The sequence below is a fragment of the Triticum urartu genome, chromosome 2A (assembly GCF_056163025.1).
Source record: "Triticum urartu cultivar PI428250 chromosome 2A, HENAU_Tu73, whole genome shotgun sequence".
NCBI lineage: Eukaryota > Viridiplantae > Streptophyta > Magnoliopsida > Poales > Poaceae > Triticum > Triticum urartu.
In genome coordinates, this window is record NC_141874.1 from 712,225,275 (window position 1) to 712,250,403 (window position 25,129).

General features: G+C 44.5%; 1 protein-coding gene across 1 annotated transcript; it reads left to right on the forward strand.

The window, feature by feature from the left end:
* The first annotated feature begins 12,282 nt into the window (after positions 1 to 12,282).
* LOC147987043 (farnesyl pyrophosphate synthase-like) lies at positions 12,283 to 18,279 on the forward strand. The gene is made up of 12 exons (XM_087545071.1): positions 12,283 to 12,890; positions 16,032 to 16,056; positions 16,178 to 16,293; positions 16,376 to 16,462; positions 16,563 to 16,679; positions 16,804 to 16,892; positions 16,981 to 17,032; positions 17,226 to 17,321; positions 17,402 to 17,446; positions 17,526 to 17,615; positions 17,741 to 17,812; positions 17,989 to 18,279. Exons 1-12 carry the CDS (start codon positions 12,576 to 12,578, stop codon positions 18,115 to 18,117), a joined length of 1,233 nt encoding a protein of 410 aa, XP_087401197.1. The 5' UTR covers positions 12,283 to 12,575; the 3' UTR covers positions 18,118 to 18,279.
* The last annotated feature ends 6,850 nt before the right edge of the window (positions 18,280 to 25,129 follow it).

Below are 25,129 nucleotides of genomic sequence, written 5' to 3' on the forward strand. Positions count from 1 at the left end.
CCCTCCAGGGAACGTGAAACAATTCATCGCGACACATGAAGATGAGAGTGCGCGCATCATCTTCCCCAAAATGAACCGTGGCATAGAACTGATGGATGAGTTGAACATCAAAGTCACAGTTGACTAACATGAGCTTGACAAGATCAAACTCCTCGCAGAGAGCCAGGGCCTCACCAAAATACTCCATGTTGTTCCTCCAATGGTCAAGATCAATTGTCCACTGCTTGGCATATCTGTTCTTGTTGTGCTCAAAGAGTTCATGAACAATCCGCACTTGCATCTCATTCCGGAACTGAACGGTGGTCCAACGGGGAGCAATGGGAACCTTATACGGATTCTTTGATCGGAAGGCTTCCCAATCCTTGGTTTTCCAACGATGCAACGGCATAACCACACGTTGCTTAGCAGCTGCAGACTTTTCACCGCGAGTGGGCTTGGTGGAAATCACAACTTCTTCTTCATCATCAGATACAATCGGGCGCAAGGTCCTTCGCGCCCTCTTCTTGGTCTTGCGAGGAGCAGAGCGAGAACTAGAGCCCCCTGAACACACACACGAAAAATCATATAAAACCCAGCAAGGATGAGAGGATTGCACACACCAGCAGAAAAGGAACATGTTGCGGCAACAGAGAAGATAGAACAGTGCTGGGTGGTTGATATACTCCGGTTGTACCGGTTCCTCCGCCGATAGTACCGCTCTAGCGGTTGTACCGCCCGTAGGGGCGGTAGAACCGCTGACAGTGGCACTACCAGGGGAGAGAGGTCTAACCGAGGCATACTAATCACACAAGTAATATTCCGAATTCTAAGTGCTGCAAACAAGACAGGAGGCAAACAAAGATCTCTTCTACTCCATAGACCAAACACTAATCGCGGAAAGTTAAGTAATGCCCTAGACAACCCTAGAAAGATTTAGGAGCAAAGAGCACGAGGCATTACCACCATCCATGGGAAGAGATCGGGAGGCTTCCACGGAGAGAATCCATGGAGAGCCCAAGGATCCGAAGTGCGAGACACACTCCGGGGCAGGGGCAAAGAGGGCCGGCGGCTAGGGCACAGAGAAGAGGAACGAGGGAGAAGGAAAAAAGAAAACCCTTCAGCCCCGTTGAGTATATATAGGCCCGTAGACACGCCCCGGTAGAACCGCTCTGGGGAGCGGTTGTACCGCTCATCTGGTACAGACCAGTGGTTGGAGATAGCACTTCCGGTGCTTGGAAGGCAGCGGTAGAACCGCCCGGAGTCCACCGGTAGTACCAGACGTAGGTTACCATGGGTTTGAATGGTGGAACCGCCCAAACACCGAATGGAGTCCCATTGGGACGGCACAACCAGGTACCAGCGGTGGAACCGCCCGTGATCCCGGTTGTACTGTCCGACCACCTATGCCCAAGTCAAGATCAAATGAGTGCAATCCGAAGGGGGGGAGAAAGAGCACGAAACAGGAGAGAAGCAACACCCTAGGAGAACCCAAAGCAAAGAGCAAAGAAGGAACGAGAGAAAACAACACGAGAACAAAAAGGCTAACTCCAACCTCCTGAAGAGAGGACGGTGGCCGAGGCCACCTATGTTTGAGTTAATTGGTATGGCACCGCGAAGAATTATCCTTGGGTTCATGACCAAAACTCGTCTTTGAAGCACAAATACCATCAAACATGGCTAATGTGAAAGACTTGATCAATTTATGCATAATGGGGGGAGGGAGAGTTCATTGAGAGAACATCACTCCCCCTATGTTCATGCCTACATCTAAACAAGACAACGTGTTGAGTACGGTGGGGTGTACAAGAGTTCAAGCAACATTGCTCGAATAAATGATATTTAGCTCATGCCTTAACTCGCGAAATCTTGCTTCATCCAAGGGCTTCATGAAGATATCTGCAAGGTTATCATGAGTGTTGACATAGTTGAGCTCGATCTCTCCTCGCCTAATGTGATCCCGGATGAAGTGATACCGGATCTCAATATGCTTCGTCTTGAAGTGTTGCAGCGGGTTGAGAGAGATCTTGATGGAACTTTCATTATCACACCAAAGAGGCACTTTGTCACAAATGACACCGTAATCCTTTAAAGTTTGCCTCATCCATAAGAGTTGTGCACAACAACTCCCGGCTGCAACATACTCCGCCTCGGTGGACGAGAGAGACACACAACTTTGCTTTTTGGAAGACCAACTTACCAAAGAGAAACCAATGAATTGGCACCCTCCGGAAGTGCACTTCCTATCCACTTTGTCTCCCGCCCAATCGGAATCCGAGTATCCTACAAGCTTGAAGTTTGATCCTCTTGGATACCATAAGCCAAAGTTTGGGGTATGAGCCAAATATCGAAAGATTCGTTTGACCGCCACATAGTGACTTTCCTTAGGTGCGGCTTGAAACCGTGCACAAATTCCCACACTCAACATGATATCCGGTCTAGATGCACAAAGGTAAAGCAAGGAACCAATCATGGAGCGATATACCTTTTGATCCACCACTTTACCATTGGGATCTAAGTCAAGTTGGCACTTGGTGGGCATTGGAGTGGAAGCCGGCTTGACGTCATTTAGTTTGAATCTCTTGAGCATGTCTTGAGTGTATTTGGATTGATTGATGAAGCTTCCTTCTCTTCTTTGCTTCACTTCGAACCCTAGAAAGAACTTCAACTCTCCCATGGAGGACATCTCGAACTTTGAGGTCATGAGAGCGGCAAATTCCTCATTGGAAGCTTTGTTAGGAGAACCAAAGATAATGTCATCAACATATAATTGGCATACAAACAACTCCCCTTTGACCTTCTTAGTAAAAAGAGTGGGGTCGATTAGCCCAACTTCAAAACCATGATCTTGTAACAACTCGGTAATGTGGTCATACCACGCACGTGGGGCTTGTTTAAGGCCATAGAGTGCCTTATCGAGTTGATACACATGATCGGGAAGGTAGGGATCCTCGAACCCGGGGGGTTGCTTGACGTAAACCAATTCATTAATAGGACCATTAAGAAAAGCACTCTTCACATCCATTTGTTGTAACTTAAAGTTATGATGAGAAGCATATGCAATCAACATGCGAATGGATTCAAGACGAGCAACGGGAGCAAAGGTTTCACCGTAGTCGATACCCTCGACTTGGGAGTAGCCTTGTGCTACCAAACGAGCCTTGTTGCGAATGATAATCCCATGAGCATCTTGCTTGTTCTTAAATATCCACTTGGTTCCTATGACATTGTGATTTTCGGTCGGTCTCAGCATCAATCTCCACACTTTGTTGTGCTCGAAGTTGTTGAGTTCTTCATGCATGGCATTGAGCCAATCCGGATCTTCTAGCGCCTCATAGACCTTGTGGGGTTCCACACAAGAGACAAACGCGTGATGCTCATAATAATTTGCTAATTGTCTACGAGTGCTTACCCCCTTTCTTAAGCTTCCAAGCACATTCGTCATGAGATGATCCTTGGTGGAGAGCTTGGAAGCAACCTTGGCAGCACGACACTCTAATTCCTCCTCGAGGGTGAGACGAGAAGTGGTCACTTGATCATCTTGAGCGTCGTCTTGGGCTTGTTCTTGTTCTTGAACTTGCTCGGAGGAGAGAACTTGACCTTGGGCATCACTTGATGGGTCAACACCGTCTTGAGCGTGATCTTGCCATTGGTCATGTTCTTGAGGATGAGGACCTTCATGTTGTTCTTAGGAAGCGTGTGGGCCTTGGGTTGGTGATGGCTCCACTTGAGTGGAGCTTTGTCCTTCTCCTTCGGCCACAAGGGGTTCCTCAATGGGTAGGATAAAGCCAACACCCATTCTTCTTATGGCTTGGGGAGGAATTTCATCACCTACATCACAAGTGCCACTTTGCTCCACTTGGAAGCCGTTATTCTCATCAAACTCCACGTTACACGTCTCCTCAATAAGTCCCGTGGATTTATTGAGGACACGGTAAGCATGAGAGTTTGTAGCATAACCAACAAATATGCCCTCATAAGCTCTAGCTTCAAATTTAGACAACCGAACACCTTTCTTGAGAATGAAACACTTACACCCGAATACTCGGAAGTACTTGAGGTTGGGCTTGTTACCGGTGAGTATCTCATATGGAGTCTTGTTCAAGCCCTCGCGGAGGTAGAGCCGATTGGATGCATGACACACGGTGTTGATGGCTTCGGCCCAAAAGTTGTACGGAGACTTGAACTCCGCCATCATGGTCCTTGCCGCATCCATCAACGTCCGGTTCTTCCTCTCCGCAACACCGTTTTGTTGAGGGGTGTAGGGTGCGGAATATTGATGCTTGATTCCCTCATCACTAAGAAACTCATCCAAGGTGTAGTTCTTGAACTCGGTGCCGTTGTCACTTCTTATTGTCAAGATCTTTGCATTGTGTTGACGTTGTGCTTCATTTGCAAAGTCAATGACAGTTTGTTGGGTCTCGCTCTTCCTCTTGAAGAAATACACCCACGTGTACCTTGAGTAGTCATCCACAATCACCAAGCAATACTTCCTACCTCCAAGACTATCGAAGGATGGAGGCCCAAAGAGATCCATGTGAAGGAGCTCCAAAGGCCTCTTTGAATAAATGATAGTCGTGGGAGGGTGAGCCTTCTCATGTAGCTTTCCTTCGATACAAGCACTGCAAGCACGATCTTTAGCAAAACTAACATTCATTAGTCCACGGACATGGTCCCCCCTTGAGGAGACTTTGCAAAGATCTCATATTGACATGGGCTAAACGGCGATGCCAAAGCCATCCCACATCAACTTTAGCCATTAGGCACGTCGCGGTCTTAGTGGGTCGCTCTGAAAAGTTAATCACATATAGACCGTTCTCGACATGCCCAACAAAGGCTACTTTAAGAGTCTTGCTCCACAAGAGGGCCACGGTATCGATATCAAAGAAAGTGGCAAAGCCCATGATTGAAAGTTGACGAACGGAAAGTAAATTGTATGCAAGGGACTCAACAAGCATGACCTTCTCGATCGTGAGATCATGAGAGATGACCACCTTGCCAAGTCCCAATACCTTAGAAGATGAGGCGTCACGCCACTCGACATTGGTGGGCATAGATGGAACCTTGTGCACATCCACCACCAAGTCCTTGCTTCCGGTCATATGATTTGTAGCTCCGCTATCGAGCAACCATGATCCCCCACCGGAAGCAAACACCTACAAGAGATCAATGCTTGGTTTTAGGTACCCATTTTGTAATGGGTCCTTTGATGTTAGTAACAAGGGTCTTTGGAACCCAAATAGACCATTCAATGTATTCATGAAGAGAACCAACAAATTTGGCATAAACATGCCCATCACCAGCACGGCATAACACATAAGAAGGATTAAAATCGCCGGCTTTGTTGGGAGGGGTGGCATTGCCCTTCTTGACATTGCCGCCCTTTGCAATGTTCTTCTTCTTCTCCTCGGAGACACTCTCTCCCTCCTTCACAAAGGTTTGCATGAGAGGAGGAGGTCGTTTGGTCTTGTCATTCTTCTTCTTGTTCTTGGAGTCGGGCACGTACCCAACCCCTTCCTTGGCCACAACTCCCTTTTGGTTGATCAAGAGATCGTTGAGGTTCTTCTTGCCTTGTATGCAAGTCGCAAGACCTCTCTCAAGTTGCCCCTTTAGCTTAGCGTTCTCCTCAACGAGATGCACATGCTCACAACACGGGTTAGTAGCATTTGCATTATCAATTAACATCATACGAGGGAAAGTGGCTTTTTCCTTGGTTAGCTTTACTTGAAGTTGATCATGAGACTCTTTGAGGCTAGCATGAGCACCCTTCAAGACCTTATGAGCCTTGTCAAGTAGATCAAACTCCTCTTTGAGTCTAGCAAAATCAACCTCAAGTTCGGCCTTCTCGGAGTTTAGCACATGAGAAACAATGAGGACATGATCATGATATTTCTTTAACTTAGCATGATCAACGTTGTGTGACTCGTCAAGATCCAAATGAAGACCACGCTCTTCCTCAAGAGCATTGGAAAGATCCGAAATCTCATCGGCATAGTCACGACTATGCCCTTCCATCTTAGTGATGGTGTTTTCGTGAGTCTCGATCATGTCATTGGCTTCACCAAGTTGTTCCAAGAGAGCAACAAAGTGCTTCTTGGATTTTCCCTTGAGTTTGCCCATAAAGGCCTCAAACTCATTAGCCTCCACATTATCTTCCTCAAGTTCATTAATGCTATCCGCCGGAGAAGGATGATTAATGATGGTAGTTTTGATGTTGGAGGTTACCTTGTTGGTGGCTTTAGCCATGAGGCACTTGGCGGTGATGCTCTCATTGGGTGAGTCGAAGAGAGACACCCGTGGAGTCGTCGCAATGGCAACGGAGGCCATGGCAACCGACTCATCACTTTCATCATCGTCATCATCCTCATTGTACTCTTCTTGTACCACCAATGCCTTGGGAGGAGTCTTCTTGGTGAAGTTGCTCTTGTTGGGGAACGACTTGGCCTTGTCCTTTCGGATGAGCTTGCCACCATTGTCTTCCCTCTTCTCATACGGGCATTTCGCAACAAAATGACTCATGTTGCCGCAATTGTAGCAAGTCCTTACACGTTGCTTGCTCTTCGTGCCACTTGAGTTGTTTTTGCTAAAGTTTGGCCTCGAGTTTTTCTTGCTCCAAAATTGCCTTGAAGCAAGTGCCATGTGTTCATGGTATGCATACTTCGTATCTTCGGGGTTGCTCTCCTCTTCTTCTTCAACGGTGAGCTTGGCCTTCAATGCAAGGTTAGGCCTCTTTGCCCTTTGAGAACGAAGCACCGCATTGTCGGCAGTCTTGTCCAAAATGTTCATGGCCACAAACTCATCCAACACTTCGCTTGAGGTCAAAGTGTGGAAGTCCGGTCTTTGACGAATGACGGAGGACATGGCCTTGTGATAGGGCATCATTGCCTTGAGGAATTTGCGCTTGATCCAATTGTCATCCGTGTCCTTGCTCCCGTGATCTCGTAGTGAGACCGCGAGTTTGGTTACTCTCCGATAAAGCTCATGAGGTTCTTCATCTTCTTTCATTGCAAACTCATCGGCCTCATCTTGTACCACTTCATAGTTGGAGCGTTGAATGCTTGCGCTTTCCCGGTAGAGAGAGACAACACAATCCCATGCATCTTTGGCCAAGGCGAAGGGACGAAGATGAGGTAGGTCTTTGGGTGGAATTTCATCTTGAATGATAAAGAGAGCATTCTCATTGAATTGATTGTCCGCGGCTTCTCGAGGAGTGAAGTTGCTTGGATCATGCGGATAAAAACATTCTTCAATGATTCTCCAAAGGTTAGTGTTCACATGATTTAAATGACGTTTACAGCGGTAAACCCAAGAATCAAAGTCCTCATTTTTCACAATCTTAGAGGGAGGACCGGCATGATTCAAATGAGTGGAAGGAACCGGTCCACCATAAACAAGTGGTGGTTCCACATGGGCAAAGATGCCGGTGCCATTCTTACCACTAGAAGAAGGAGCCTTTTCACTACTAGCTTCTCCCTTGTCGGGGATAGCATCCGTCACCTTGTCGGCGGGGTCACCCACTTTCAACGGTGCGGTGGATAGTTTAAGCCCCTCAAGAAATTTAGTAAACATGCTTTCAACTTTGGTCGTCATGGAGGTTTTCAATGTCTCCAAGGCCACATTGAACTCCTCACGAGAGACCGAGGTTCCCCCATCGCCCGTAGACGAGGTCGGATTCACACCGGAGTGTTCCTCCACACCGTCTACGGTATCAACCGTACTCTTTGGACGGTAAAGTCCTTCATAAATAGACGAGGCTATGATACCAATTGAAATGATCGATATGGTTGACTAGAGGGGGGGGGGGTGAATAGGCAGCTAACAATTTTTAGCTTTTCTTTAACAATTTAAACTTTGCATCAAAGTAGGTTGTCTAGATATGCAACTAGATGAGCAACCTATATGATGCAATAAGGATAGGAACACAAGCAAGCAAGTGATATGAAACAAATAAGCTTGCTCAAATAAAGGCACGAGATAACCAAGAGTGGAGACGGTGGAGACGAGGATGTGTTGCCGAAGTTCCTTCCCTTTGAGAGGAAGTACGTCTCCGTTGGAGCGGTGTGGAGGCACAATGCTCCCCAAGAAGCCACTAGGGCCACCGTATTCTCCTCACGCCCTCACACAATGCGAGATGCCGTGATTCCACTATTGGTGCCCTTGAAGGCAGCGATCGAACCTTTACAAACAAGGTTGGGGCTCTCTCCACAACTTAATTGGAGGCTCCCAACGAAACCACGAAGCTTCACCACAATGGAATATGGCTTCGAGGTGACCTCAACCGTCTAGGGTGCTCAAACACCCAAGAGTAACAAAATCCACACAAGAAAGTATGGGGGAAGCAAATATCCTTTGGTGGAAGTGTAGATCTAGGTCTCCTCCTTCAATCCCTAGCAAATCAACAAGTTTGAGTGGCTAGAGAGAGAGATCGGGCAAGAGAGTTTGAAGTGCATTAATGGTGGAGTGAGAGAGGTCAAAACGTAAGAGTGATAGGTGGGAGAAGCTCACTTATATAGTAGCCCTCAATTCCAACCGTTACTGCATTTTTTGCACTGGAGCGGTACAACCGGTCCTCGTCCCGGTACAACCGGGACTCACGGTGTATCTGCAAAACCCTACCAAGCGGTACAACCGGACAGGTGGGCGGTAGTACCGGTTAAGAAAAATAACCGGACTAACCGCCTGGCCACCGCACAACCACCGCATCAAAACAGGAGCTTGACCGGTACTTGGGCGGTGCCTGGCCGGAACAACCGCATGGCCTTGATCTCTTGGGCGGCTAAGTTCCGAGCGGAAGAACTGCTCGGACCACCGGTGGTACCGGTCATCGTGAAACGACCGGACCAACCGGGCCACTACCGCCCAAGAACCGCATCAAAACAAAAGCGCGAGCGGTACTTGAGCGGTGCATGGATGGAACCACCGCCCCAGCATTTGCAGAGCATGATGGCGGTACCACCGCCCGGAGGCAGCGGTACAACCGCTCGAGCAAAGCTGGTGAACGACAAGACCCAGCGGTACAACCGCTCCAGAGAGCGGTACAACCGCTCCAGAGAGCGGTACAACCGCTGGGCAGAAACAGTGAGCAGGAAGGATAGGGGAAGAGACAAGGAAAAACTCTCACTCTCTAACACCTGAGGAAGACAAAGAGGGGTGATGAACATGTACGTGAAAAGATTCCCCCAGTGCTTTCTAATGAGGATTCCCTCTTGATAGTACGGGTTCCCTACGACCAAAGAAAATAAAAGCGTAGAGGACACGTCTTCAATCTTTTCCTACGAGAGGCAGTAGCAATCCGATGTAAGCCTAAGCATCGAGAACCTAAAATGTATAGCACACGATTAGACCAACAAAGGGTTGTCATCATCATCTAAAACATAAAGTAGGGAAATGCCCTTTCAGAAGAGATCCATAAAAAGTTAGGTATGGTATTATTTTTTTAAAAGAACTAAATATACATGAATATATAAGTTCTTAAAATGAAGATTTACATAAAAATAAGATAAGGGGATATTTTTTTAAGATTGCTTTAAGAAAATAAGAGACATTTAAAATGAATATTCTAGAAAAAGTATTGAATATCAAAAATCTAAAATAAAGTAAAAATTAGAACGTAGTCACAAACTTGCCAATTATCACAAGAGAACGTTTGAAAGTATAAGAAACAACACGGCGACTTTGATTCTTAGTTTTTTATGCAATTTTTTTTACCTATGTAGGTCCTCATCATATACGATGTTGTATTTTCAATCCATCTTTCGAGCATCAGAAATACCGAGAAGCCCATAGTTAATCTAGAGGCTTCGCCAATTTAGGCATGTGTGCATAGTTCATGATATTCGAAATGAGTCTTCTAAATTGAAATGAGTCTTCTAAATTTTCAATTGGTATGTCACGAACTGAAATTGATCTTTTAGAAATTGAAACCAGTCTTTTGAAAATTGAGATGAGCATTGTTCATGGGCTAAGAGTGAAGAGAAGTCAGGTTACTCTAGCTTACATGACTTCCCTTTGAATGTTAGAGGATCAACTCCTTACCTCATGCATGTTTATGAAACTGGCTTACCTCAGGCGAACCTACTCATGACCCAACATGCCACCATTGTTTAGGTCAAGAATTGACATTTGTCACATCATAATGCGACAATTGGGGGATGCAAAACCCGCCACTCAGCTTATTCATTCTTTTCAAAATGACATTGGCCCACCGATGGATAGCCTATATATGCTTCAAATGCGATGTGGTGTTTCCCGCATGCCACCATTCATGTCATTAATTTCATATTTTGCTCGAGATATCGCGAAAGAGCTCAACATGCATGATTTCACCACTTATTATACATCAAACTCAACATGCAAGATCTCACCATACACCAAGGGTGTGTTTGGTTCGGGAACAAAGTGTAATGGAATGTCATGGTTCCATTTCACTAGAATGGGTCGGTTCCATCCTTGTGTTTGGTAGAGACAATTTGACGGAATGGAATGGTTACGTTTTGTTGTTTGGTGTGAGAGATGGAATGGAATTGATTTATTCATCTCACCTTGAATTCTGTTGAATTTCAGTCAAACAAAAATCACTGAATAAAGTAATCATCCATCCATCCATGCAACAAAGGCGTGTGAGCATCAACGATTCACGAACTGAAGAATTGAGCACGCTTCATCAAAAACAAATCGCGGAGAACAAGAGACGATAATATCAGACTCATGCTACAAGATCAACAGCATCCACCCAACACAACACAAGATCCCAACGTGCTACAAGATCGATAATAGGCACCTACAAGATCCCGACGTGCTCAAGCGCGGCCAACAGCCGATGCTGGGAGCGGCTGCTCCGTCAAGCGAGGCGGCACGACGCTTCCCGGACTGCCACCAAGGGCTGCGGCAGCGTGGCCTCCCCAGCCTCCGCCGACTCGACACGGCCGGCGCAATGAACGAGGACGCGGCGCCCGCGTCTTCTGCGTTCCGGCAGCCGGCGGTCTCCTCCACCGGCGAGGAAACTCCGGCAGGGTATGAGGTCAGAGGGAAGAGAGACGGGGGGGGGGGGGGGCAGAGGTCCGTGGGTCGCCATCGAGGGAGACAGAGAGGGGTGACCCAAGGTCACGGGCAAGCGAGGCATTGCGCGTCGTCCGCTCGATTTGGAGGAACTACTTGGTTCGGCATATAGCAGGAATATTCCTCTCCTGAGAACCAGTGCGTTCCATTCCGTTTTCCAACCAAACACGAGAATGACCTCCAGGGACGGATCCGACCCATTACGTTCCGCTTCGTTCCTCGAACTGAACACACCCTAAGGGAGTGTTCGGTTCCTGTCCGCTCCTCTAACTCCGCTCCGGGAGCGGGCGCGATTGCAACTTACTTTGACGAAGCTGCCAAAACCGAACTCCACAACTCGGTGGAGCGGATCGATTCCGAACAAGGCGTAAGCATCAATCGATACTTCGGAGCCCACCTTTATAACCTACTTCTTTGGTTTCTATTTACTCCCCACATTAGCTTTATCTCACGTCAAACTTTGCAAAGTTTGGGAAAAAATCATTAACATCCGTGGCGCGCTACAACGTGTGTTGGTGTGTACATGCACTGCGGTACTGGCGTGGAATGATCAAGATCAAATCAAAGCTGAGCTGTGTACGCAGTACGACGTGCGGTACTGGCGTGGAATATTCAAATCGAAGCAGAGCTGTATACGTAGTGCGACGTGCGGTACTGGCGTGGAAAAATTCAAATCGAAGCAGAGCTGTGTGTACTACGTACGTGGTACTTGCATGTACCGGTCCTGATACTGAAACGCGGAACCATTAACTGCGGACACTGAATACTGATGTGTGAGTACCGGTACAAGCGCCCACGATCGACGAACCGTGAAACGGAGAGGCAAAAGAGAATAAAAGGATGCTCGTTCAGAAGCACCGGTGGATGCATGGATCGGTAACATATATGCGGCCTGCGTGTTCGAAAGCGACCAGATAGAAACTACTAGATAGTCCATTAGTGTTCAAATCTTGATGTTCGCATTTATTTCTAAATTTATTTTAGAATTTTCGACGATGCGCATTCAGTGAAAAGAGACGTTCCCGTCGACAACGAGGCGTCTACGGTGACTTCGTAAATCTTAAGATAATATGCCGGCCCATTCTTTTGAAGGTGCTCATAAGGGTAGAAAGTGCGTGTGTTCATTCATAGAGATGAGTATATACGCATGTATATGAGCGCTTGTGTCTGTTAAAAAAAAAGATAGAAACTAGGAAGACGCTGTCTTTGGCTGGCAAGTGGCAGCGGAGGCTCGTCACTCGCTCGAGCGGCGCTCACGTCGCTGCCTGCCAGTATCCGTAATCCGGGCGGAAGTGCCCGCGCGGCGTGCGCCACTCGGTGGCCGACGCTTCTCGATCGCGCGCCGCGAGGCTTTCTCGCCGCTCCCTCGCTACCTGCAGCCAACGCCGGCCACTCGATCAGTCAGTCATTCACCCACCCGCTCGCACTGATAGCCAGCCTGCCAAGCCTGCCCCGGCCGGCAATCTATCCACCCAGTCACCTCACGTCACCCGCCTAGGCATCCAGTCTGAAACACAGTGGAAGCTCCACATCCATCGACCATGGGGGCGCTGGCGGAGTCGATCGCGTCGCACGTGCCGTCGGGGATGCTGAGCGCGGGGCTGGCGGCGCTGGCGGCGCTGCCGAACCCCGGCGAGCTGGTGCGGAAGGCGGCGCGGCTGGAGGACGAGCTGAGGGAGCTGCTCCGGCTGAACGGCCGTGGCGCCGGGGCGGGGGCGGAGCAGGGGGCCGGCAACCGGGCGCAGCAGACGCGGGAGCGCTTCCTGCGCGCGTACGAGCGGCTCAAGGACGAGCTCCTCAACGACCGCGCCTTCAACTTCGACTTCACCGAGGAGACCAGGCAGTGGGTCGCCAAGGTACGTGCTCCACAGTCCGAATCAGTCTCGAGCTACGAACGAATGATCAATCCATATAGAAGAAGTGAACTACGTACTAGCACGCACGCATGCATGATGGTCCGACCAACAATGGCATGCATGATCCCCAAGCTCAGACGTCCATTTCTGTGTTTGTGTTTTCCGTCGAACACCATTAGCTTTTCGGAATCGCCGCTTAGAGTTTAGCTCGTGAAAAATTTGGACGCTAACTGGAGTTCCAGATGACGCTTACGTGTTAGTACGCTTTAGTTACCAGCACAGGTGCACAACCGTCTCGTGTGGTTGTGAAGTGATGCCTCCCTGTAGTCACACATGTCCATGTCGCCGTGGAATATTTACGGGGATAACGGTCACAGTCCGTCAGTCACTGGACGGTACAGTGAAAACTTGAGCGAATACCGTCTATGTATCACAAATAGAAACCGAGGGCGATGTTGTCACAGGAGTCACAACTACTCCCTTCGTTCAAAAATAAATGACCCAACTTTATACTAATTTTAGTACAAAGTTAATATAAAATTGGGTCATCTATTTTGAAACGGAGGGAGTACGAATTGCCCAAGTGAGTGAACCCTGCCTCCCCACCACTTGATTGATTCCTACCTCTAGCTGATTTGACATTCATAACAGGATTTCCCTTAGGATTTGGGATCAAATCTGGCATTCCTGTTAGGCACACATTAGCTGTAGAAAATGTGTCATGTTAATCTGTCAGTCATGTTTGGTTCATCACTGCCCACCTGCCCTTCCAAGCACACAACTCCCTGCTCCCCTTATGATATGGAGTATATAACTAAGGTCTTGTTTGATAGCAAAATATTTCCTAGGTATTCTTAGAATAACATAGTTTTTATAATTACCATTGTTTTTATTACTGTCAGTTGTTAACCCGATAACCAAAAGGGAAAAAGGCCCGTTCGCCTGATTTCTAATACTTGTGGTGGTGTCACCTTAAATAATAAATGAAAAAAACTATAAAGGGAAAATAAAATTTTCTAATAAAGAATGAATTAGGACCATTGATAGTACCCTTAAAAAGAAAGAAAAACTAAAAAGTAAATTAAATAATGACAAATCTGCACCATAGATATTGCGTTTTTTATAATATGCAAGAATAAACATATAATAGTGAAAGTTTCAAGAAAAAGAAGTTTTCTAAAAAGGAATGAATTAGTGGTATTTGCACTGGCGGAGCTACATTTAACACCCCCCCACCCCCGGTTTGGCAATTTTTCTGAAGAAACGTTTTATAGGGAGGTATAAATAGGAAAGAATACAACTTTTGCCCCGCAGAAATTGATTTTTCCTCTCTTGCATGCCCCCCCAACCAATCTTGTGTAGCTCTGCCACTAGGCATTGGTATTACCCTTAAGAAAGAACATACATAAAAACCGAAAACAGAATGATGATTTTTTTTGCACAAAGTATCACAGAAATAAAAAAAAATTATACAGTTTAGAAAAGCATTCTAAAAAGGAATGAATTGGTGGCATTGCATTACCCTTAAAAGAAAAAAACTTACGGTGGTGCACCTTAAAAAATAAAAATAAAGAAAAACAAGAAAAGTAGAGTTTTCTAAGGACGAATGATTTAGTGGCATTAGTAGTACAATTTAAAATAAAAAACATGTAAAATAAAATCAAGTGATGACAAAATTTGCACACAATTTATGTAGAAAATAATAACAGTTTTATACAGTTTCACAAAAAAGAAGTTTTTGAGAATGAATGAATTAGTGACATTCATATTACCCCTAAAAGAAGAAAATAAAATGAAATAAAAACTAAAAAACAAAATAATGGGGTTTCATATGGAAGAATGAACTAATGACATTGATATTACTGTTTAAGAAGAAGGAAAATTTTAAAAATTATAACAAATAATTACAAAATTGGCACAAAATAATAGTTATTTTTTTTACTAGAAGGAAGTTTCCTAAGAAGGAAAGTCTTAGTGGCATTGGCATGACAATTAAATAAGAAATAATATGAAATAAAACTAAAATTAAATTAAATAATGAAGTTTTCTGAAAAATAATGTATTAGTAACTTTTGTAATACCCTTTTAGAAGAAAGACAATGAAATAAAGACTAAAACATCAAAATAATGGAGCTTTCTAAGAAAAAATGAATTAATGGCATTGGAATGACCCTATAAGAAGAAATAAAGTAAAAAATGATTTAAAAATGGAAAAATTACACATTTTTAATAATATGCAAGAATAAGAATTTAATAGTGTAATTTTCAGAAAAATAAGTTTCCTGAGAAAGGAAGTAATTTGTGGCATTGGTATTACAATTAAATAAGAAAGAAAATGAAAATAAAACTAGAACAAAATCAAAATATTGAATTATACTATGAAAGAATGAATTGGTGGCTTTGATATTACTACCCTTTAACTAAAAAGAATCAGAATAATGAGGTTTCCTAAGGAAGAATGAACTAGTGGCATTGGTATTACCTATTAAGAAAAAATGAAAATAATAAATATAAAACAAACAGTGACAAAATTCACACCCAATATACACAAAATTGCACTTTTTGAAATATGCAAGAATAAGCATATAATAGTGATTGTTTTGCCGAAAAAAGTTTCCTAAGAAGGATTGAATTAGTGACATTGGTATTATCCTTAAAAAAGAAAAAAAACTAAAACTAAATTAAAATAATAAAAATTTGTAAGGAATAATGAATTGTGTAATTGGTATTACCCTTTAAGAAAGGAAAAAAACTCGCACACAATTTTACATTGAAATTGTACTTTTTGTAGTATGCGAATAATAATCATATAATAGTGCAATTTCATATATATTTTTGTTGCAGCTATGTGTATACATGTACGGTTACCCAACATCCAAAAAATACAACAAAAAAACCAAAAAATCAAGAAAAACAAAATCAATAAACAAAAACAAATAAAAAACAGAAAAGAACAAAGGGAGAGAGGGATGGCTGGGTCACACCCACACAGGGAAATGGGCTTCAACTCGTTACGGAATTGCGTTGTTCTTGCTTCCGACCTTTTCCTTGCCTTTTGTTGTTGTTTCAAAACGTTGGCTCCCGATGAATGAAACCGAAACCGTACTAATGGCCACCGCTGTTTGCTGATTGCCCCTGCAGATGCTGGACTACAACGTGCCTGGAGGTGAGCAGTAGCTAGCCGATCGTCCCTCCTCCTTCGCACGATGAGTGCCGACAATACACTCCGACTGAATGTATGCACAGTTAGCTCTGCCTGACACGCGCGCTTTGTCTCTGAACTGAAGGGAAGCTGAACCGGGGGTTGTCGGTGATCGACAGCTACATGCTGCTGCGGGAGGGCACCGAGGTGGACGAGGAGGACTTCTACCTCGCCTGCGTGCTCGGATGGTGCATCGAATGGGTGAGCTATATAATTTCTGTATTCAGTGCTTCTCTGCGAGAAGACATTACAAGTACATTGACTTGTGTCTCTGAATGTGCAGCTCCAGGCGTCCGCCCTGGTGATGGATGACATCACGGACAACGCCTACACGAGGCGGGACAACCTCTGCTGGTACAAGCTGCCCACCGTGCGTACTTCACCTCACCGCCGATCCGCAGTAGAAAGTACATCTCGTGAGAGATGAGATGGATTAGTGACAACAAAGTGTTGTTGGTGGTGTCTGTCAGGTTGGCCTGTCCGCGATAAACGACGGCGTCCTGCTGAAATGCCACGTCCAGGCCATCATCAAGCGCTACTTCAAGGAGAAGTTCTACTTCATGGAGCTCATGGAGCTCTGGATCGAGGTATGGACGATCCAATGCGCGCCATCAAATCAGTTTCCAGAGTTAATATCTGTATGTGCATTTCCATGGTCTTTTGACCCTGGTGATAACGGAGTTTGCTGGATGGTGTGCATTGTTTGGATAGATTGGGTTGCAGACTGCCATGGGGCAGATGCTGGACCTCATCACCACCCACACCGGCGCCAAGGACCTCGCCAGATACAGGATCCAAGGGTATGCCATTAGAGTCTTGTAGCTTAACAGCAAGTTCTATAGCTTAAAAAGTACCAGTAATTACATATCGCCACCTTGTTTATGACAGGTACCGCCGTATTGTCAAGTACAAAACATCCTACTATTCCTTCTACCTGCCGGTGAGTCTCTGGCCCTGAAACTGCAGTACACATCTCTTGCCTCTAGTTCAGACTTGATCATCCTGACTATTTTGTAGTCATTCAGAATAATTGCCTCGTAGAACTTCGTTGCGGTATCCACGAGTTCTATTGCACAGAACACTCTGCTTAGCGCAAAAACCGGTCCTGAAATTGGTTACTTTCATGCATATAGGTTGCTTGTGCATTGCTCTTGAATGGCGCGAAACTGAGCGACTACGTCGAGCTCAAAAATGTACTGATTGAGATGGGAGTCTACTTTCAGATACAGGTCCGGTGCCCTCCATAAGTACATGTTTCTTCTGTAAACTTCATCTAGCATGTATGGCTGAAATGCGTTTGCATTTTCAGGATGACTACCTGGATTGCTTCGGCGACCCTCAAGTTATTGGCAAGGTAAAAGAATATTGACACCCTCTGTTTTCCTTACAGTTTCTTGCTGGCTTCAGAGTTTCACTGTCTCACTGTGCTGCAGGTTGGAACAGACATAGAAGACTACAAGTGCTCCTGGCTAATTGTCCAGGCTATGGAACTGGCTAATGAGAATGAGATGAAAATACTATACGTAAGAAATTAAGTCACTAATTTGAGTTTTCAGAGACCGCCACTTCAGTGATAATGTTTATTGACCTGCTAGAAGAAAGTAGTACTAAATTGCGAATATTTCCATGAACCATGTTGACTTCTCAGGAAAACTATGGCAAGTCTTGCCCGGAATGTGTTGCAGCAGTGAAAAATGTTTACAAGGAGCTTGATCTTCAGGTATAACTCTTTCCAGCCAGATTTGACGTTTCTGCCTAGAAGACTCTTTTGATATTCTCTTAAGCTGATGTTTGCTGCTATCCCTTTGTTCTTTTTCTTCTTTTGTTAAAAAAGAAACAGAGAACTGCCAATCTGATGAACTCTGAACAATTTTGTTTATCTCCTCCTGCACCCAGGACATATTCTTGGAGTACGAGTCAAGAGTTTACAAGCACCTGGTTTCAACCATCGACGCCGAGCCAGACCGTGCGATTCGGGAGATTTTGAAGATCTTTTTGAAGAAGATTTATAGGAGAAAGAAGTAGACGCCCCTCTCTGCTGTTTTCACAACCGTGATTACTACGGGAGGAACCTATATAAACATTCCACGGTTGGGGATGTCAATAAGCTCCCTTGTACAACGTGTATGATATGAACTGTATGAACTGGAGAAGACACTGCCTTGAAATAAAGACCATATATGTGAAGAGGACCTCTCCTCATAGGACCTTGAGTGGCCCGCGTGGATCATGCTGCCATTACTAGCAGGGGCCCGTACTAGCCCATGTACACCGTATTAAGTACTACTGGTATTTTTTTTTTTGCATGCGTGATTAATACAGTTTTTGGCAACAACGACCAGTCAGATAGCAAAGACCAGCGGTTGCCATGTCCAGGGTGTCCACACTCGACCAAGTTGCACCTGATGTCCAGGATGTCATGTCGTTTCTTCTTCCCATTATAATAGACACACTGATGCTTATAGTGACGCATGGTATTCAACAAATTGACGGTGATGGTATCTCATTCATTGTTCAAGATGACACAATATATATTGGCCTAAATTTGAAATTCAGATTTAAAAGAGAGGACATTCTCTTAATAGTGAAAAACAGTTGAGCTGTGGCCTGAAGGAAAAATGAGGAGATGTCACAATGTATATAAAGACAAATTAATATGATTCCCCCTATTCTCCATAACAAATATGATTCCCTTTACTATGAAAGCCATCCATAGTACATAACTCTTTTTCTTGGAACTCAAGAGCCTTTTTGCTGTTTCCTCTTTTCTCAATTAACAGTCTAAATTATGCAAACTCTCAAAACCTTTTGTTACTTGCAAATATTAGGGTACTAACAAAGTGTGTTTATAACTCTATATACAAGTTGGGTTGGTTGAATAGTACAAGTCTCCAGCGCCCATCAGGCTTCAAGTTTTAGACCTGACATTGATGCTTGCATTTTTCTGGATTTGTTTCAGGCCTTTCAGCGATGTGTGTTCGGTGACAGGAGACGTTCCCCTCGACTATGAAGACGTCTGTAACGACTTCGTCAATCTCAAGGTGATGTGCCGGCTCAGTCTCTCGGAGGTGCTCATAGGGGTAAGGTGTAACGCCCTCGATGCAGCTATATCTCCCACGTGTCGAAGCACGACTTAGAGGCATAACCGCATTGAAAGCAATGTCGCAAGTGAGGTAATCTTCACACAACCCATGTAATACATAAGGGAAAAAGATACATAGTTGGCTTACAATCGCCACTTCACGCAATTACATGAATAAAGCATTACATCATCCAAATACACTCAAGGTCCGACTACGGAATCAAAATAAAAGAAGACTACCCCAAATGCTACACAGATCCCCGATCGACCCGACTGGGCTCCACTACTGATCAACTAGAACGAAACAACACAAAGGATAAGATCTTCAACGAGCTCCTCCTGGAGCTTGGTTGCGTCACCTGCTCGGTAACATCGGCACCTGCAAACTGGTTTTGGAAGTATCTGTGAGTCACGGGGACTCAGCAATCTCGCACCCTCGCGATCAAGACTATTTAAGCTTATAGGTAAGGTAAAAGGTATGAGGTGGAGCTGCAGCAAGTGACTAGCATATAAGGTGGCTAACATACGCAAATGAGAGCGAGAAGAGAAGGCAAAAACATGGTCGAGAATCTATGATCAAGAAGTGATCCTAGAACAACCTACGTCAAGCATAACTCCAACACCGTGTTCACTTCCCGGACCCCGCCAAGAAGAGACCATCACGGTTACACACGCGGTTGATTATTTTAATTAAGGTCAACTTCAGGTTTTCTACAACCGGACGTTAACAAATTCCCATCTGCCCATAACCGCGGGCACGGCTTTCGAAAGTTCAATCCCTGCAGGGGTGTCCCAACTTAGCCCATCACAAGGTCTCACGGTCAACGAAGGATATTCCTTCTAGCGGGAAGACCCGATCAGACTCGGAATCCCGGTTACAAGACATTTCGACAATGGTAAAACAAGACCAGCAAAGCCGCCTGATGTGCCGACAAATCCCGATAGGAGCTGCACATATCTCGTTCTCAGGGCACACCGGATAGGTCAAGCTACGAGTAAAAACCAACCCTCGAGTTGCCCCGAGGTGGCCCCGCAGGCTGCCCGTTTCGGACCAACACTCAGAGGAGCACTGGCCCGGGGGGGTTTAAAATAAAGATGACCCTCGGGCTCGCGAAAACCCAAGGGAAGGTTATAGGTTGTTAGTGCAAATGGTAAAACCAAGGTTGGGCCTTGCTGGAGGAGTTTTATTCAAGGCAAACTGTCAAGGGGTTCCCGTTATTACTCAACCGCGTAAGGAACGCAAAATCCGGGAACATAACACCGATATGACGGAAACTAGGGCGGCAAGAGTGGAACAAAACACCAGGCATAAGGCCGAGCCTTCCACCCTTTACCAAGTATATAGATGCATTAATTAAATAAGATATATTGTGATATCCCAACAAGTAAACATGTTCCAACAAGGAACAACATCTCCATGTTCCAACAAGGAACAAACTTCAATCTTCATCTGCAACTAACAACGCTATAAGAGGGGCTGAGCAAAGCGGTAACATAGCCAAACAACGGTTTGCTAGGACAAGGTGGGTTAGAGGCTTGGTTCAACAACATAGGAGGCATGATAAGCAAGTGGTAGGTATCGCAGCATAGGCATAGCAAAAGAGCGAGCATCTAGCAAGCAAAGATAGAAGTGATTTCGAGGGTATGATCATCTTGCCTGAAATCCCGCAAGGAAGAAGAACGAGTCCATGAAGAAGACAAACGGACATCGGTCTCGGGGCGTCACAACACTCCACCACTATGGAGAGGATCTCGTCCCGAGATCTAGAATGGCATCGGAGGGAGAACGGGAGAGAAAAAGAAGAGGTAAAACTAAATTGCTTCTTTGACCAATGAGTAAAACCAAAGAACCTTGAAAAGGTTAAGCCAGCTCGAGAAAAAAATACAACAGAGATAAATGAAGTTGAAAACACTCCATTAGAAAAGATGAACTAGGAAGAACAACTTCGGGCAGAACTCCGATTGAAAATAAAATGAATTGAATAAGAACTTGGTAAGATGAGAAGATACTTGATGAAATCACAACACACTGCCTCCTGAACTATTGAATGAATGGAGCAAGGGGTAAGAAAGGTCTCAGACAGCACTCCGGTTGAAAAGAGATGCAAGGCTTGATAAGGTGAAAAGAACTTGAGCAAAAGGCACAACCCTCCGGTTAAATGGATAGGCATGAAAAGAACATGATCTTTGACAAAAACGAGATGATGGGTTGAAAAGAGCAACATGACAATGCCTCTGGAACAAAAGAATAGAAGATAGATAATTGAAATAGGAGAATGGAGAAGAAAATGCCAACTTCTGCCACAAAAGAACTTGAAAAGGTATCCTTAGGAGAAGGGTCGAACGGAGTTGTTGGAAACACAACAACGAAAAGATAAGCTTGATATGGTCTTATGGAATACAGCTCAAAATATGAGGTGACAACCTACCACTCACGGGAAAAAAATTGGATTGATATGAACAAATTGACGAGAAAGTCTATCGCACCGGAAAGGATAAATGAAGAAATTGGATCATTGATAAACACCATGAGAGCGACAATCCTTAAAGGAAAGCTTTAGGTGAAATATAACCCAAGATAATTCCAATGAAGAAAAAGATGGATTTAAAATATCTCATTCTTGACAACATGTGAATCATGAAAACATGAACTCAAATTATCAAGAATGACATAATACCACCTCCAATAATATGGTAGAAAGAATTGCACTCCGGATTGCAAGATGAAGAATGATTGAGCTCCTCTGAAAAGAATCTCAATGAACACCTCGAAAAGGAATTAAATATTAGATGAACCATCATGTAGAACCTTGATGAAGAACTCCGGTAAAAAAATGATGATAAAAGCAAAAGAAGTTGACAACACAAAGTGAAGCCTTGCAATGCTTAGATGGATCTTCGCAATGAAATGATTGAGAAAACTTGAAACTCCAGGAAAAGAATAGATAAAGCATCTCGAACCGAGAATTTGATGAACCACCAGAATAGGGAATTAATCATCTGGGTGAATCAAGAATAAGAATTATGTTATGCTCCTCCTTCACCAATTAAATTGATGACGAGCAAACGGATTGCATACAACTTATTCTTGTATAAAAGATTAAGAGAGATATAACATAAACTTGAGAATGTCTTCACGAAACCACCGTTAGGATTTGAAAGAACGAATAGATTGATATGATAACGAATGACGAGAACTCTTGAACGAACCACCATAAGAATTGAAAATGAACGAAGAGAAGATAAAGAAACAACGGGAAGAATTAGCAAATTAACGAAGATGTATGAGAGAATTTAGATACAAGTGAACGAAGAGAACCCATGCTGATTAGAGAAATTTGGATGATGCACCGGATAGATTTGGAGAACGATGGCTGAAAACTGGAATGAATAATATTTGAAAAGATGGCCTCCGGAGAATCAAACTGAAAAGAATCTTGAATTGCTCCAGATAGGGTGAAAAGAATTCTCACAATCAAATACAATGATGAGAGAATGGCAATAAGCTAAAACCACGAGTCTCTGAGAGAACGGATAAGATATGAAGGAAAAACTCTTCTTCGGTCTCCAAATGTTGAGAATGACGACGAGAAACACCACCAAGAATTATTTAGACAGTCCAGAAGAATCAAAACGAAGAGGTTGAGCCAACGATGAAAAGAATTCGACAGATCTTGGAGAAAGGCATTTGACTGATGATAAATCATTCTTATGTCAAACTTTAAAAGATTTGAGAATAGCTCCGATAAAATTAGAAGAGTCAGGTAAGATCCTGGAAAAAGACCTGTGGGTTAGGGCCCACTGAAAAGAAACACCGTTGAACGATTTAAGAGAGAAAGCACCGGTTGAATTAAATGGTTTGAATAAGATAACATTCTCGAAAGATCTTGAAAGAATGAGAATAAACACTAACATCCTCTGAGATATCTTGAGCACTCCGGAACAATTGAATAGCAAGCGGGGAAGATTAAGAGGTGCACTGGCATAAGTAAGCATTGAAACGAGGAAAAGGTATGATCAACAAAGCTTGACTTGAAACCACCAGAGAAGAAAAGGAATGAGGAATGACGAACTTGAAGCTCCGTTAGAATCTTCATGAGAATCACTGAATAAGAATATTGAAAGAAAAGAATGAAGAGGCTTCACATGAATAGGATGGACACTTGATTACGAAATCTGAGTCCTTGAAGAAAAACAAGGGAGGGAGGGTGGGAAAAACAAAGACAATTTGGAATGGATGAAACAAACACCGTTGAGAAACTTAGAATTGATCTTGCGGATGTTGAAATGATCGGATCCACTTGAAGAGAGCCACACCGGTTGAAAAGGATTGACATGACAATCTCGATTATCATGAGGGATTAGTATTCACATAGGAATATGAGAACACCACTTGGGGTAGGTATGGAATCAACATTTGACTTCGAAGCAACTCGAATACCACAACTCAAAACAACACAAAGGGTTGGCTTGCAGAATAAGCCGGAACAAACATATGATAGAGATTTCATCCGAAGTTTTCGTGGTGGGGCCTACACGGGCTCGATCGTACAACACCATCATGTGCAAGGCAGTGCACATGACATACGAAGCGTCCCCGAGTCGGCATAGCCAAGGACTCTTTAAGACACAATGAGACTACTGTAAAACCGACCGTGAATAGGCGGACCACTAGACGTCGAACCCCAATTTCATATCATACATCTGTCAGAAAGATATCCTACGAACTACTTGAATTCCCACTTATAAACTCCCGAAACTTTCCGGTTATGCAATCAGGTGTTGGGGATACAGGGGAGCATAATATCTCACCCAAAACTAGCAAATCCTACATCCAGCTGTATCCATCCTTCAACACATAACCAAGAAACCTTCGGAAATCATCTACCTCAACCTTCGAAAAGCATCCGTTATACAAGTTATGGCAATACTCCCGAACTCCCGCCCCAGTACTGGGTGGTGTCGAGGTTATCTCACCAACAACTGCATAAAAGAGATTTTCGATGTCGGCGAAACTAATCTCAGGTATTCCAGAACTGCAACGATAAAATTGTGACGACAACACCTCGGAGCTCAACTCCCCGGGACACTGCCACAACCCCTAAATGACAGGAGGCACCAAGAACAATGTTCTCATCACAAATCCATCGGAACGATTCCAAGATACCCGCGTGATCCTAAATTTTTTTAGTGAAATTTGAGAAGAGAAGAGACAAAACTCCACGTCAGGATGCCTTACCAGAGCGATGAAGGGACTGGGGAGTAAAAATAATTCCTAAACTCTCCGATATAGAATTCCTAAATGACTCAAAACATTTTCTAGACTCAACTCGTCCGCTAATTCGATCAAGCAGTGGGGGCTCCTTAGGTCGGGGAAGGCTCTGATTACCAACTTGTAACGCCCTCTATGCAGCTATATCTCCCACGTGTCGAAGCACGACTTAGAGGCATAACCGCATTGAAAGCAATGACGCAAGTGAGGTAATCTTCACACAACCCATGTAATACATAAGGGAAAAAGATACATAGTTGGCTTACAATCGCCACTTCACACAATTACATGAATAAAGCATTACATCATCCAAATACACTCAAGGTCCGACTACGGAACCAAAATAAAAGAAGACTACCCCAAATGCTACACAGATCCCCGATCGACCCGACTGGGCTCCACTACTGATCAACTAGAACGAAACAACACAAAGGATAAGATCTTCAACGAGCTCCTCCTGGAGCTTGGTTGCGTCACCTGCTCGGTAACATCGGCACCTGCAAACTGGTTTTGGAAGTATCTGTGAGTCACGGGGACTCAGCAATCTCGCACCCTCGAGATCAAGACTATTTAAGCTTATAGGTAAGGTAAAAGGTATGAGGTGGAGCTGCAGCAAGTGACTAGCATATAAGGTGGCTAACATACGCAAATGAGAGCGAGAAGAGAAGGCAAAAGCACGGTCA

Coding starts and splice junctions, on each gene's coding strand:
- LOC147987043 (XM_087545071.1), top strand. CDS start 12,576: ATGGGGGCGCTGGCGGAGTCGATCGCGTCGCACGTGCCGTCGGGGATG. Junction 16,057..16,177: donor GGACTACAACGTGCCTGGAG/GTGAGCAGTAGC, acceptor TCTGAACTGAAG/GGAAGCTGAACCGGGGGTTG. Junction 16,294..16,375: donor TCGGATGGTGCATCGAATGG/GTGAGCTATATA, acceptor CTGAATGTGCAG/CTCCAGGCGTCCGCCCTGGT.